This window comes from Astyanax mexicanus, chromosome 23, assembly GCF_023375975.1.
Source record: "Astyanax mexicanus isolate ESR-SI-001 chromosome 23, AstMex3_surface, whole genome shotgun sequence".
Classification (NCBI taxonomy): domain Eukaryota; kingdom Metazoa; phylum Chordata; class Actinopteri; order Characiformes; family Acestrorhamphidae; genus Astyanax; species Astyanax mexicanus.
The window spans coordinates 24,467,865-24,483,048 of record NC_064430.1 but is presented as its reverse complement, the minus strand read 5'-3'; the positions used below and the strand labels follow the sequence as shown (position 1 = coordinate 24,483,048).

At 40.6% G+C, this 15,184-nt stretch overlaps 2 protein-coding genes across 2 annotated transcripts in view; one reads left to right on the top strand and one right to left on the bottom strand.

Moving 5' to 3' along the window:
* Positions 1-15,184, bottom strand: part of si:ch211-260e23.9 (uncharacterized protein LOC555795 homolog) — a 414,295-nt gene that overhangs the window by 60,380 nt on the left and 338,731 nt on the right. The window lies entirely within an intron of this gene.
* The window catches only part of shcbp1 (SHC SH2-domain binding protein 1), a 29,921-nt gene that overhangs the window by 12,399 nt on the left and 2,338 nt on the right, over positions 1-15,184 (top strand). Inside the window, exons 8-12 of the mRNA XM_022665417.2 lie at positions 2,722-2,842; positions 7,572-7,703; positions 8,538-8,656; positions 9,066-9,161; positions 13,588-13,723. Coding sequence (XP_022521138.2) covers positions 2,722-2,842; positions 7,572-7,703; positions 8,538-8,656; positions 9,066-9,161; positions 13,588-13,723 — 604 coding nt within the window. The remainder of the gene's footprint in view (positions 1-2,721; positions 2,843-7,571; positions 7,704-8,537; positions 8,657-9,065; positions 9,162-13,587; positions 13,724-15,184) is intronic.

Here is a 15,184-nt window from a genome sequence, read left to right as displayed (position 1 = left end):
CTCACTTCTGAATGGTGAAAGAGCTAGCGCTGTGGTTAGTGGCTAATACTAATACTGCTCCAGCCTTAGTGCTGGAGAAACTTTACTAAAAACTCACCTGTATAACTCTGTACTTCAGTGGAGCATATTTACTGCTCCTTAATACCCGACTAATAGAATTCATACATAAAGAGCACTGGATTATAAGGCGCACTGACTGTTTTTGGAAAAATGAAAGGATTTTAGATGCTCCTTGCAGTGCGAAAAATACTGTTGTGTTGTGTTGTGTTTTTTTTTTTTAACTTCGACTTCTAGAGTGCTGTTCTGATTGAATAAACATGATTTTTTTATTCTTATTGTGATATGATTTTTCACAATAAACTAATAGGTGTCAATTGTGAATTATGATTGCAGTGGCTGTCTGTATGTTTTAGGTGAGAATGTGTAATAGCACCAAGCATACAATAAAGTGAATCATATAATCGGGCAAAATTGGGGAAAAAAAAAAAAAAGAAAAAAGATCACCGGATCACCGATTTTATTAAAAATGTAACATTATGTTGTTACTCCATGAGTTGAGGATTTCTCTTGGTCTCTCACTCTTTCTCTCTCTATCTCTCTCTCACTCTCCCTCACTCTCTCTCTCTCTCACTCTCCCTCACTCTCTCTCTCTCTCTCACACACACACACACACTCTCACACTCTCTCACGCTTTCTCACTGGTGAGATATATGTATATGGTGATAATTTGTATATATGCAGCTACACTAGTGTTTTATATTACCTCCACTAAAGCTTTTTTTTTATTTAAAGACAGTAACTCAGTAACTGAGTAATTCGGTAAAATATTCTTGTTTTAAAAGCATCAACACTGTCCTGAGATATATATATATAAAAAATCAAGTACAATTAATTGTGATTAATCACAGGATATGATTGCATTGTCCTCCAAACAGTACAGTCCTTTATCATACGATTTTTTTGGCAATTTTGGTTTATAAACTCAAAGACAGACGCTGTATGTAAAGCTCAGTGAAGAAAAGCCGGTGAGAAAAATGTAGTTTATGTGGTTTTAAAGCTATTATTTCTTTTTAAAGGTGAGCAGTGTGAGGCGTGTGATGGGCAGTGCAAACTGTTTTTCTCCGTTTTTCTGGGATTCCATTTAGCGCTGTCGTGCAGAGCGTCTGAAAGGCCAATCTTTCACTGGTTTCTGCTCATAAACACGTAACGGCTTTACGGCACCTCCTCAGAGTGTATAATGACCCAGTTAAAATCTGCAGCGCTGCGGGCGGTCCCGGCCCGGTCCGTCCATCTGTCTTACACTACGATTGCGTGATGGAAGGTGGAGCAGCCTGAAGAGCTCTCTCTTACACACACACACACACACACACACACACTCTTACACACTCTCTATCTGCACGATATGGCCATGCTGGAGTTTCAGTGGGAGAGTGTAAGTGGGTGCAGTTTTAAATGTTATTTTTCGCTGCATTATTTTGCATATATAACTCTGGGGGGAAAAAAAAGATCACATTTTTGTTTTATTCTATAAACTACAGACTACTGATTCTATAAAATACATACTTCATCTATTGTCAATAAGAAATGAGAAATGGTCAACATAAGAAAAAATATGTATTACCTTCAGACCTCAAATAATACCAGAAAACACGACATCACAGCGTTCGGTAGCTCCTAAATTTCCACTCGCTTTTTTTTTTTTTTTTTAATGTGGATCTCCATGGAAACGAAACGCGTGCCCAAAGTGTAACTACGGTGCGTGGCAGTGGACAAATAGCTATTTTATTAAAGGCGAGGAGACGAAACTCAGAGATTTGCGTCCGGACGGCACGGAGGAGCACAGAGTTCAGAGAAAAACAGTAGATAATTCAGCCTCTAATTTTCTCAGAGGACGTCTGAGAAAAACACGAACATGATCGTTCTGGACAAGAATAAAATCACAGAGGATTTTAAAAAAAAAACATAAAAGAGAAAATTACCCCAATTACCCATGAGAAACTAATCCTGTCCAGATAGAGCTTTAGTATGACTGACCTGATGGGGTGCTGTACGAGTCTGGATAACACACACACACACAGTGCTACAGTGCTGCTTTAGTGTGGCTGCTCTTTGCAGGTTTGTGCTCACAGCAGTGTGTGTGTGTGTAAAGCAGCAGGATCTGTTTTAAGTTTGTAAAGTGCTGTTTCTCGCCAGGGCTCCGGTTTGATCTTACTTGTTCTTTGCGCCGTTATATCCCACAAGGCCGCGTGTGTGTGTGTTGCTGGTGCCTGAAGCTCTGCGTTAGTGCGAGAGTGTGTTGAGTAAATGTTTGAAAGAAGTTTTATTTCATTCTTCACTTTTTTCATAATATTTGTCAGCGGAGTGAATATTTCATTATTCGGAGCCGACAGAATTTTACTGCCTTTTTTAGTTTTGTGCTGAATTTTTTTTAGATCGAACAGTTTGTAAAGGAACTGATCATGGCATCAGTCTGTATAGAAAATATTACAACTATTCCATTAATACCTCTGAAATTATGGAATAAACAGCAGCAAAGTGTAGCTGTGTCCACTGTGTTAGGCAGCGTATTCCAGATCACTTTAGCAAAACTTTTAGTGGGGTTTAATCACAACACTAAATATACCATTGTCTGACACCTTTTATTAGTTTATATCTTCTCATGTAAACTGATAATTCCAAAATCAATCACTTTTTTACACAGTTTTTGTCTGTGTTGATCAGTTTCACAGTGACCCGTCGGTCGCAGTCAGCTCCTGTTATGAGGGTGATGTGGTGATTATCTGCCCGGGTCATTACACCATCACCAACCCCATCAGCATCGCAGACTCCATCCAGGTGGAAGGTGAGCACTCCACTCCATGTCACTGATTAACAAATAACACATCAGTATTTTATGCTTTACCCAGTAATTCAGAGCTAAAAAGGAAACGGTGAGAATTTGCCTATGGAACACCACCAGCGAAGTACAATTGAGATAGGTAGGTGTTTAAAACAGTGTTTAAAACTATTCTGTTTACACTAATTACTCAGCTAGCTAGTTGTCTTGTGTAAGCAGATGTGAGTAGTCCAGGTCCATAAAGTACAAATGTACCCCGGGGTGGATTTTTACTTTATGGACCTGGACTGCCCACCTCTGTATGTAAGTATCTATAGGTTTAAATAGGATCTTCGGTGGATTTGGTGTTTTACAGAGACTCTAAGACTAGGTCAGTGGCTGAACTGCACTTAGCAGGGCATTATTACACATGTTGTAAAGTAACAAATGACATTGCAAAGACTGTTATTAGTGTAAAAATGTCTTTATTTTAAAACTTTTTTGTTGTCCGTCTCGTCCGTGCCTCCTGGTGTTGCAGTGATGTTAGCCAATCAGATGCGAAATCCTAGCGTTTCTCTCCCCACTCCTCCACTGTTATACTGGATCACCGGAGCACTTTTTTACACAACCCCCCCCCCCCCCCATATATATATATTTTATCTTTACACAAAAGACTTTACCCGGAACGTCTTGGCACCATGCGCATGTTTTATCTCCTATTCTATTGGCAGTGCTTTTCTACAGGGACTAGACAAGATTAAACATATTTCCACATATAGTATATATTATATTTTTTTTTTAATGTGCTTGAATTCAAAATAAAGCAATAAGTTAAATCGTACAGTGTTTTTATAGATAAACACATGGAAAGAGCTCTGATTACATTGCAAATAACAGCAAAAACAAACTGCATTACCTGCTTACAGAAACAGAGGGAGCTCTTCACACTGCAGAGTGCTGAAAAACCTTCGAGAAGTTTAAACTAATTTAGAATATTTATTTATTTTTCTCATCGATATCAAGATCTCCAACAGCGTTATCACACATCACTGTTTTTTTTTTTGGTTGTTTTTTTTGGTCAATATTGAACACCACTATTCTACAGAACTCCAGGACTCTGAGGCGCAGAACGCTAAATCTTTCTGTACAGATGCTGTGTGCGTTTATTTATTTGTAATTAAGTATGTGGTAATTGTTTGGGTATCGGGCTGGCAGATTGACTGGGCGTTTATTTCCCCGGAGCATGTTCACCAGCTACTTTGTTTTCTTATTTTAAGACTGTTTAATGGGCTCCTGAAGCAGGAGACTGGCGTAAATCAGAGCAGCCTGAGCGTCCGTCACCCCGCCCCCCCGGCCGGCGCTGGCAGGGCAGCCCGGGCGCCGTGACATTTATGAGTCTAATTGGCTGGAAGGTGCTTCCGTTTTATTATTTTACCCTTCTCTATCAAAGCCTCTCAGGAAAACAGACCCGCTTTACACGCTGTTTTATAAAGCGAGGTGATACCAGGCTCTCTGCACTATAAATCCCTCCCTGTACTGTTAGAAATGGTGTGTCTGTGTGTGTGTGTCTGTGTGTGTGTTTATTTGTGTGAGTGTTTGTGTCTGTGTGTTTGTGTGTGTTTTAATCACAGTTTTTTTCATGCATCTTGGCATCATGTTCTCCTCCACTAGTCTTACACACTGCTTTTGGATAACTTTATGCTGCTTTACTCCTGGTGCAAAAATTTAAGCTGTGTAGTTTGGTTTGATGGCTTGTGATCATCCATCTTCCTCTTGATTATATTCCTGAGGTTTTTAATTTGGTAAAATCAAGGAAAAACATCATCATTAAGCCGTATCTTATGTTTTTTCCAGAGCTGTATATATATTCACCGTAATGAGGCTGTTTAAAAAATGATATAGACTGTAATAAGAGCACATTCTATTTGTAGATATTGTGATAGACACTGAGGAAGAGGCGGAGCTCATTAATCTCTCATTAATTACAATGATCATATATTAACACTAAATGTAGATATTGTGATATTCACTGAGGAAGAGAAGCTACAGTCTCTTATCATTTAGAGTGAATAAACTGTATATTAATAACACTCAAAAGGTAGATATTGTGATATACACTGAGAAAAAGGAGCTACACTCTATTATTAATCAGAGTGAATATACTGTATATTTTAGTAACACTAAATGTAGGCATTGTAATCTACACTAAGAAAGAGGAGCTACAGTCTCTCATTAATTTGGGTGATCATATGTTAACACTTAATGTAGATATTGTAATATACACTGAGAGAGGAGCTACACTCTCTTATTAATTATGGTGAATATACTGTATACTAATAACACTAAATGTAGGTATTGTAATCTACACTGAGGAAGAGGCAGAGCTACAGTCTCTCATTAATTATGGTGATCATATATTAACACTAAGTATAGATATTGTGATATACGCTGAGAAAGAGGAGCTACAGTCTCCCAATAATTAGAGTGAATATACTGTATATTAGCACTATAAATGTAGATATTGTGATATACACTGAGGAGGTGGGGCTAAAGTCTCTTATTAATTAGGGTGAATATACTGTCTATTAATAGCTCTCTAATTGTAGGTATTGTAATGTACAGTGAGGAGAAGGCAGAACTGCAGTCTCTTATTAATTAGGGTGAATATACTATATATTAATAACACTAAATGTAGATATTGTAATCTACACTGAGTAAGAGCAGGAGCTACAGTCTCTCATTAATTAAGGTGATCACATATTAACACTAAATGTAGGTATTGTGATATACACTGAGAAAGAGAAGCCACAGTCTCTCGTTAATTAGAGTGAATATACTGTCTATTAAAAGTTCTCTAATTGTAGGTATTGTAATGTACAGTGAGGAGAAGGCAGAACTACAGTCTCTCGTTTATTAGAGTGAATATTAATGGCACTATAAATATAGGTATTGTAATATTGTACATCTCGTTTCTCATTATAGTGAATGGGGGGGGGGGGGTTGTTAGTAGTGTTGTGTGAAGCTTGTGGAGCCTCTCAGCAGTGGTTCTGGTTCTGGTTTGGTTGTGAACAGTGAAGTGAGAGTTGTGACAGCGGCTCCTCCTGGGTGATGGTAAGTTCTGTTTCTCACCTGAAGCTCCAGCTCTGCTGTCAATTACACTCGACCCTTCAGATGAACCCGCTAATGCATCTCTATAGTGGAAGTGTGGAGCGACCTCAGGGGTCGAAACTCGGCCCTTTGGCATTATAAAGGTGTGAGTGTATGGTGTACGTGTGTGTGTGTGTGTGTGTGTGTAGTGTGTGTGTCCTCGGGAGCTGTTAGCGAGCTGTAGTGGGCTGCTGTCGGGGTGTGATGTGGTGGAGATGTGTTGGACAGTGCTGTAATGAAGATGAGCTGTCAGAGGGTCCTCTGTCTCGGTTGGGCTTCCAGCTGCTGTCCGACCCGCCACTGCGCTCGGAACTGACCACACGGCCGGCCGTCTGCAGATATCTCCTCACTGTGTGCAATTTCTGATGGCACTGTGTAGTGCTGGGCCATGTTTCCCCCATCTCAGTATATCAGTGTCAGCGGGATTCAGAACACTGGGAGATCCAGTTATATTATATTACAATAACCGTGAGAAAAAATAGAATCACAAACACTGAGTGCGTTTACATGCTCTTTATAATCTGATTAATGCAGAATATCAGGGTTAATCAACCTAAAATACACGTTCGATTTGAAAAAAAATTACATTGCAAATGTTCTTTATTTCGATGATATACAGTACAGGCCAAAAGTTTGGACACACCTTTTTTTAATGCATTTTCTTTATTTTCATGACTATTTACATTGTACATTCTCACTGAAGGCATCAAAACTATGAAACACGTGGAGTTTTATGTACTTAATGCTGAAAGAAACAGGCTGTCCAGGATAGTGACAGTAATGGGGTCAATTTATTCTTAGAGTAGCACTGCTGTTTTATGATTTGAGAAGTTTCTTACGTAAATGTTTGATTAGAATTTCGCTGCTGAGGTAAATTAATGATTAGAGTAGCACTGATGAGGTAAATGTATGACTTAGTTTAGCTCTGCTCAGGTAAATGTGTAATTGTAATAGCACTACTGCAGTAAAGTTTTGATTAGAGAAACTCTACTGAGGTAGTTTATGATTAGAATAGCACTGCTGAGATAGATTCACGACTAGAGTGGTACATAAAACTTGCAAAAACATATGTAGTATTCTGTATTCGACCAAATGATTCATTTCAGTGCGTCCCTGTTATTAGTATTATTTAAAATTTTATTGGAGGGCATTGTTCATCAAGTTCATTGTCAATAAGTTTGTTGTTGTTGTTGTAGTCAATTAATTAAAGCTGGTTGGTTGATGAAATTGGGTTCACTCCTGCTGTCCGTGTGCAGAAATCTAAACTCAACACAATTACTGAGCCGATTTTTTTAGTGTAGAGGTCAGTTTATAGAAAGCCGGGTTGTGTCTGTGTTTAATGAGGAGCCGAGCTGATTCCTGATTCCAGCAGAGTCAGAGACTCGTCTGCACGTTGGACTCGTTAGTATCAGACCCACATTAAATTTAGAAATAATAAAATATTCATACGCCGGGGCGTAACGGCGGCGGGAGGAGCTGTTTCTCCTGTTCTGGTGTTTTCAGAGGAAAGCAGGTTTTATTTATGAAGGTTTGAGGGTTTTTATTTTTTTAATACGGCGTCTCGTTAACGTCTCAGCACAGAGTTCAGCGAGCGCTCCTCTCTCGGCAGGTTACGGGCTGCCGGACGAGATCGTTATCGAGAAGAAGAATAAAGGAAATACGTTCGTGGAGTCGAGCGCCGCCAGCGCCAAGATCTCCAACCTGAAGTTCATCCAGCATGACGCTATAGAGGGCATCATGTGTGAGTCTCAGCTGAAGACCCGCCCACCACTTCACTCAGAGCCAATCAGAGCTCAGAACACCTCTTTTACATAACATACACATCATTTACATACATCAGTGACTTGAAAAAGTATTTAAACGCTTTATAACCACCAAAGTAAATGTGTTTTATTGAGATTTTAAGTGATAGACCAACACAAAGTAGCACATAATTGTGACGAACAAAAATTATAAATGTTTTTTCATTTTTTTAAAGTGTGATGCTCAAAAGTATTCATTCCCTTTTACTCTGAACTCCACCTGTGAAGGCCTCAGTGTTTTTTTAGAGAACACTAGTGAAAAAGAGCATCACGAAGACCAAGGAACTCACCAGACAGGTCAGAGATAAAGTTGTGGAGAAAAAGGTTAAAGCAGGGTTACCTTATAAAAACATATCCAAAGCTTTGAGCATCCCAAACCTACCAAGATGGAGCTAGGAGAGAATTGCTCAGAGGAGCAGCCAAGAGGATCATGGTCACTCTGGAGGAGCTGCAGAGACCATGTATTATTTTTTGTTCCATTTCAAAATGATGTGTTACTTTGTGTTGGTCTATTACTTAAACTTTTTCACCTTACAACAACAAAGTTTCAAGGGGTATGAATACTTTTGCAATCCGCTGTAGTTTACAGCAAAGTAGTGATGCGAAATTATGCAATGATCTTAGTCACAGTTTAGTTTAGAGTAATCCAGTTTAGTTCACTTCAGGTCATTTAATGTCAGTTCAGTTCATAAATTCATGAATAAAGTAATTATTTCTCTCTCTCTGTCTCTCTCTCTCTCTCTCTCTCTCTCTCTCTCTCTCTCTGTCTGCAGGTGTGAGGCAGGGGAAGGTAGAGATGGAGAACTGTGTGTTTCAGTGTGAGACGGCCGGCGTGATCGTCAGATCCTCGGCTCAGCTCATCATGAACATGTGTGATCTTTACGGCTCTCAGGTTCGTTGCATAAACCTATTGTTATCATAAATCTACCTCGGCAGTGCTGTCGTAATCATGAATTTACCTCAGTAGTGTGTTACTCAAGTAAGATATGAGTGAAATTTAGCTAGCTAGCTCAGCTAACAGTACTATCCCAGCTTTGTACAGCTTATATCATTCAGCTGGAAAACGAGCAGTTTGTTAATAGGTAGTAAACTGATACGGAGTGTGATACAAAATGTTTAACAGTTTGTTTAGTTAATTTATGTAAGGAGAATGTAAAAATGAACTTACACCTGCAGATTTGTCTCTGTTGTTGGGTATAAATTATTTATTCTCTTCACCTTATTGGTTTATTGCCACGTTTGGCTGACAAAGTGTATGTGTGTGTGTTTTGTCTGTGTTTATGTGTGTGTGTTGGCTGCAGGGGGCCGGTGTGGAGATCTATCCGGGCAGTGTGTGCAGTCTGGTGGGGAATGGGATCCATCACTGTAAGGAGGGCATCCTGATTAAAGTCATGAAGGTGAAATCATATTTACTTTATTATTATTATTATTATTATTATTATTATTCCTACTGAAAACTACAAACCTCACTTTTATTTATTGTTAATCTTTATATGTAATAAATACACAATATTCAAACTATGACAGCCAAACACATACAGACACACAGAAATGCTGACAAAAGGACCAAACACAGGGATGACTAGAGCTCGGTATCAGTTTTAAATTTTCTTGTAATTTGATACCGATACCCACACCATACTTCTTTCGGAGAGACTGTACGAGAGAGGGAAAGACAACAAGAGTGAGAGCGAGTGAGAGATAGAATGAGTGAGCATGAAACAGAGGGAGAGACAATGCAAGTGAGTGAGAGACATATCTAATTAATGAGAGACAGGAAGAGAGCTAATTTGATACCAATAGCAAAACGATACTTTTTTCGGAGAGACTGCGCGAGAGAGGAAAAGACAGCAAAGGTGAGAGCTAGCGAGAGATAGGATGAATGAGCGTGAGACAAAGCGAGTGAGCAACAGACAGAGCGAACGAGTGAGTGAGAGAAGGAAAGACAGCGAGAGACAGACAGAGAGAGAGGGAGAGATGGAGTGAGAGAGCAAAAGACAGTGAGTGTGAGACAGAAAGAGACAGAGAAAAGGAGATACAGCTGGAGAAAGGGAAGACAGCGTGAGGGAGAGAGCTCGAGTGTGAACAAAAAGCAGTGCGAGAGAGGAAGAGACAGAGCAAGAGAGGAAGAGCCAGTGCAAGAGAGCGAAAGACAGAGCAAGTGAGTGTGAGACAGAGGGAGAGACAGAGCGAGAGACTGGGCCAGAGAGGGAGAGACATCATGAGGGAGGGAGAGACAGCTCGAAAGAGGGAGAGTGCGAGAGAGTGAAAGACAGAGCAAGTGAGTGTTTGACAGAGGGAGAGACATCGCGAGAGAGGGAGAGTGCGAGAGAGCGAAAGACAGAGCAAGAGAGGAAGAGCCAGTGCGAGAGAGCGAAAGACAGAGCATAAGAGGAAGAACCAGTGCGAGAGAGTGAAAGACAGAGCAAGTGAGTGTTTGACAGAGGGAGAAACAGCGCGAGAGAGGGAGAGTGCGAGAGAGAGAAAGACAGAGCAAGAGAGGAAGAGCCAGTGCGAGAGAGCAAAAGACAGAGCAAGAGAGGAAGAACCAGTGCGAGAGAGCGAAAGATAGAGCAAGTGAGTGTTTCATAGAGGGAGAGAAAGAGCGAGAGACTGCGCCAGAGAGGGAGAGACTGCGCGAGAGAGGGCCTCTTGCTGTGCATGCTCTCCATGTTTGGCGCATTTCATGCAAATTATGGAAGTAATTTTTTTAAACCTTTTTGTACTCTGTGGTACCGAGGCATTTTAGTTGTTACCTTTTTGCAGTAAATGATAAAAGGTTAAATTAAATTTAAGTAGAATGTAGATTAGTTTAAAATGTGGCACATCAGGACTGTCAGCTTTGACTTTAACATTATTAGACTAAATATTTTGCATTATTATTTGATTTACTTATGTCCTGTTCTGAAGACCGTTAGACTGTATGTGCATTAAAGGGTATGTGCTTCTGATCACAGTACAGAGACGTTAGAGGGTGGGGTGGGGGTGGGGGGTGCGGGGTTAAGAGGACGGCCGTACAGAAGTCTGCAGCCTGATAAAGCCAAGAGCTTAACGCCGCCGCGAGTCCCGGAAAGTTTCGGAGCGTTAAGGTCATCCTGAGAGTTTTCAAAGGGATCTTTTTAGCGCTGTCACTGCGTAATAATCTACGCTCTCGCGCGCGCTTTCATCTCTTTCTTAATACGCTATACGACAGACGTTATTGAAATGAATAGCCGCGCTAATCCAGCGCTGTCTGCGCTTTACTTTAAACTCCGCAAAGTCACCGGAGTTCAGCTCCCCCCCGCAGCGCTGCCGCCCAATAAACAGCCGCCGCCGCCGACGCTAACCCGGGTTTCACTGCTGGAACAGGAGCTGATAGCATCTGTAGCTGTGGGCTGAGCTGAATGCTGGGTATTATATTCAGAAAGTGAAATAACGGGGGTCCCTGCAGATCCAGGACCCCATAATTAACCAGATAGACCACCCTGAAAGCCGAACAACCTCTTCAACACTTACATGCTGCTGGGTCCCTGCATAGAAACTTATAATGATGTAATAATAAAAGCTTTATATTCTCTATAACAGGATAAAAATGATGAAGGTCAGATCAGAGCAGCCTCATGGTGGCGCAACAGTAGATGAATTCCCTCAATTGCGTTTAGCTTTGTAGCAGCTGTAATTGGACTGATTAACCACATGCTGGAGCTAAGCAAATTAATAGGATATTTGCTTATTTAGATGCTGTCAAGTATATTATTATATAAAATTGTCTTTCTTTATAAAAAGCTCTGGGGAAAAAAAGATATCACTTAAAAACGATGAGTTTCTTTGATTTTACCTAATTAAAAACCTCTGGAATATAATCAAGAGGAAGATTGATGATCACAAACCATCAAACCACCAAACTGAACTGCTTGAATTTTTATACCAGGAGTAAAGCAGCATAAAGTTATCCAAAAGCAGTGTGTAAGACTGGTGGAGGAGAACATGATGCCAAGATGCATGAAATAAAAACTGTGATTAAAAACCAGGGTTATTCCACCAAATATTGATTTCTGAACTCTTAAAACTGTATGAATATGAACTTGTGCATCTTTTTTGTTATTTCAGCCATTTCTCATTTTCTGCTAATAAAAGCTCTAAATTAGAATATTTTTATTTGGGAGAAATGTTGTCTGTAGTTTATAGAATAAAACAACAATGTTCATTTTGCTCAAACAAAAACTTATCAATAGCGAAATCAGAGAAACTGATTTAGAAACTGAAGTGCTCTCTCTATTATTTCCAGAGCTGTATATCTTATTCAGTATATTTTGAACATTTACAGATCTCCTGCAGAATTTTTGTCAGATTTTTGATCTTATGTGGTTCCGCCGGGCTGTTCCTCCAGTCCGTGGGCCGGCGTGTGATCCGGGCAGCAGCTGGTTAGCGGGAGAAATGGTGGAGAACAGTGTTTTTCTTTTCTGAACGTCAGCGCTAAAGAGCGCAGAACTGCTTTACCGAGACGTGACGGCCGTGCCAGCGAGAACGGACCGGCTCCGGTTAATAGACTGCAGTTCTGAGCTGCCAGCTCCGCCGCCGGTTCTGTTTGTCAGTTCTGCTTGGACGAGTGGAGCTTCTGAAACAGCAAATAGACAAAACGAGGCCAAAACAGCTCAGAACCGCATCCAACAGCTCCATAAACCGGACGCCTCGGTGACGGAGCCGATCTGAGCTATAATGAAGGCGCTGGAATAAACGGCTGCAGAGCGTTTAGTATTCTGATCAGAACCGACGGAAATGAAACGAGCGAAATGTGTTTTTTCCTGTTTTAAAGTATAATTAGCGTGATTAAACATGCTAAGCTTAATTGCCTCTGCAGAACTGTAGATTATACAATTAGAAAGATTATTAGGATCCTGGAGGGGGGAGCTGATCTCATGTCCTAATGAACTCGACCCTCGTTACTGAAATCCTGCTTAATTAACTTAATTTACTGCTAACTTCATCACATCTGGATCTTCATGTAGATGATTTCTCTTTAGACTTTTAACTGATTGTGTGCTTGTTTGTGTGTATAAACTGTGTTAAATATATTTACACACACAATTATTGCCGCAGTCACATTAGAATTGCATGAAAGGTCATGAAATTAAAATTACAAGTTTGAAATAAGAGATTCCCATCTATACACACCCTCAAGAAGTGCTATTTTAATCATGAATTTACCTCAGCGGTGGTGTTACAAACATGCATTTAACTCAACATTGTTGTTCTAATCATACATTTACCTCAGCAGTGCTATTCTAATCATACATTTACCTCGAAAATGCTATTTTAATCATGAATTTACTTTAGCAGTGCAGTTCTAATCATGCATTTACCTCATCAGTGCTATTCTAATCATGCATTAACCTCAGCAGTGCTATTCTAATCATGAATTTACTTCAGCAGTGCTGTTCTGATCATACATTTACCTCAGAAATAGTCAAGTCAGTTACAGAAACTGGTTCTTGGTACACTGCTAAGTTTCACTTTTACTTAAACTTAGCTCCGCCCTCTCTCTTTGACAGAAATACTGTTCTAATCATGCGTTTACCTCAGCAGTGCTATTCTAATCATGAATTTACCTCAGTAATACTGTTCCAATCAAAAATGTACGTCATCAGTGCTGTTCTAATTATGCATTTACCTCAGCAGCGCCATTCTAATCATGAATTTACCTCAGTAGTGCACTAATCTAATCATGAATTTACCTCTAATGATAAATTTACCTCAGCAGCGCTATTTTAATCATGATTTTACCTCAGCTCTGCTGCTGTAATCCTGAGTGTGTATGTTAATGTGTGGGTGTTTGTTTTGCAGGACATTGCGGACGCGATGGACGTCCTGCCTCAGATCACGATGGTGAATAACGTGATTCACAATAACGAGGGGTACGGAGTGATCCTGGTGAAACCGGACACTTGCAGCGCAGAGCCTGCGGCGTCCCAAACCACAGGTACCCACTGTCCGTCTGTCCACTCACACACACAAACACACACTGACCACACACACACTATACACACACACAATGACCACATACTGACCACACACAGTACACACTGACCACACATACTGACCACACACACAGTACACACGGACCACACACACTGACCAAACACACAGTACACACTGACCACACACACACACACACACACACTGACCACATACTGACCACACACAGTACACTGTGACCACACATGTTAAACACAGGCCTATGTTACAGTTTTTTAATAGACGATATTTAAGGTGGAATAGAACATTAGAATCAGTTTCTGGTGCTGCAGCTTCCTGTGTTTAAGGCAGGTGACCTTTACTGAAGGTTTGATGGACATAATAAGAATAAAGATTCAGCAGAGGATAAAGAATTAAACCGAGAGGAAACTGAACCGGAGTTGAACCGGTGTCGGACCGGAGTGTGTTTTTCTGGGTTTGTGTGTTTTTTTGCTCTGTATTCTCTGCCGGGTCTCTAAAGTGCAGCAGAAATAAACCACTAATGCACTTCCTGTGGCTGAATGGGCGCGGCGGGCCGGTCTGTTAGAGTGGTCCGGCGGTTCTGCAGCCACCCCTCAGCTCCACACAGACCTGCTCCACTTCTGCGGGTCTATAAGGGGGTGAGTGTTTGTGTGCATAAAATTTTTATTAAAGCTGCCCCCCGGGGGCCGGCGCCGGGCGGTCCGTAATGACTCGTATCCCCCCGGCGCGGCTCGGTGCCGGGGAGTGTGCCGGCCGGGTCGGCTGCTCTCGTTTAAAACAGAGCGAATTAAAGTGAGAGTATTTCTGTCCTTCGGTGAAGGGCGCGCGAGAGCGAGCGAGAGATATCTAAATTAGGCTCAAACAAACAGTCTCTTTGCTTTCTTTTTTCCTCTCACATTGTCTCTCTCTCTTTTATTTTTTCTTTTTTTGACTGGAGCTTTTTGCCTTTCAATTCTTTCTTTTTTCCTCTCTCTTTTTCTTTTTTCTCTGTTGCTATTTGTTCCATTTTAAATCTTGTTTTTTTTTCTTGCTCACTCTCTCTTTATTTCTCTCTTTCAATTCAGTGGCTCTTTTATATGAATTAATAAAATTAGATACACTGTTGCCAAAGCAACGACCAATAAAAAATGAACAGGATATCACCTACAGTTTTCATACCGCACACATTTTATGGCTTAGATTTTCCCCATAGGAATTGATAAAAAATTTCAAATAGCTGTTTTTTATGCTAGAACCCCGATTTTAGTATACTCATAGAACCATTAGAGTTAAAGATGTTTTTTCAAAATTTGGCAATACCTTAACACCCACTTGATAACCATAGCAACCATTAGGCCATCAACTGGGATGCCATAGCAGCTGCCTACCAGTGCCTCAGCAACCTCCTAGCAACTACTTAACAAACACCTTGAATAGGACAGCTACCACCTAGAAAAGTCATACC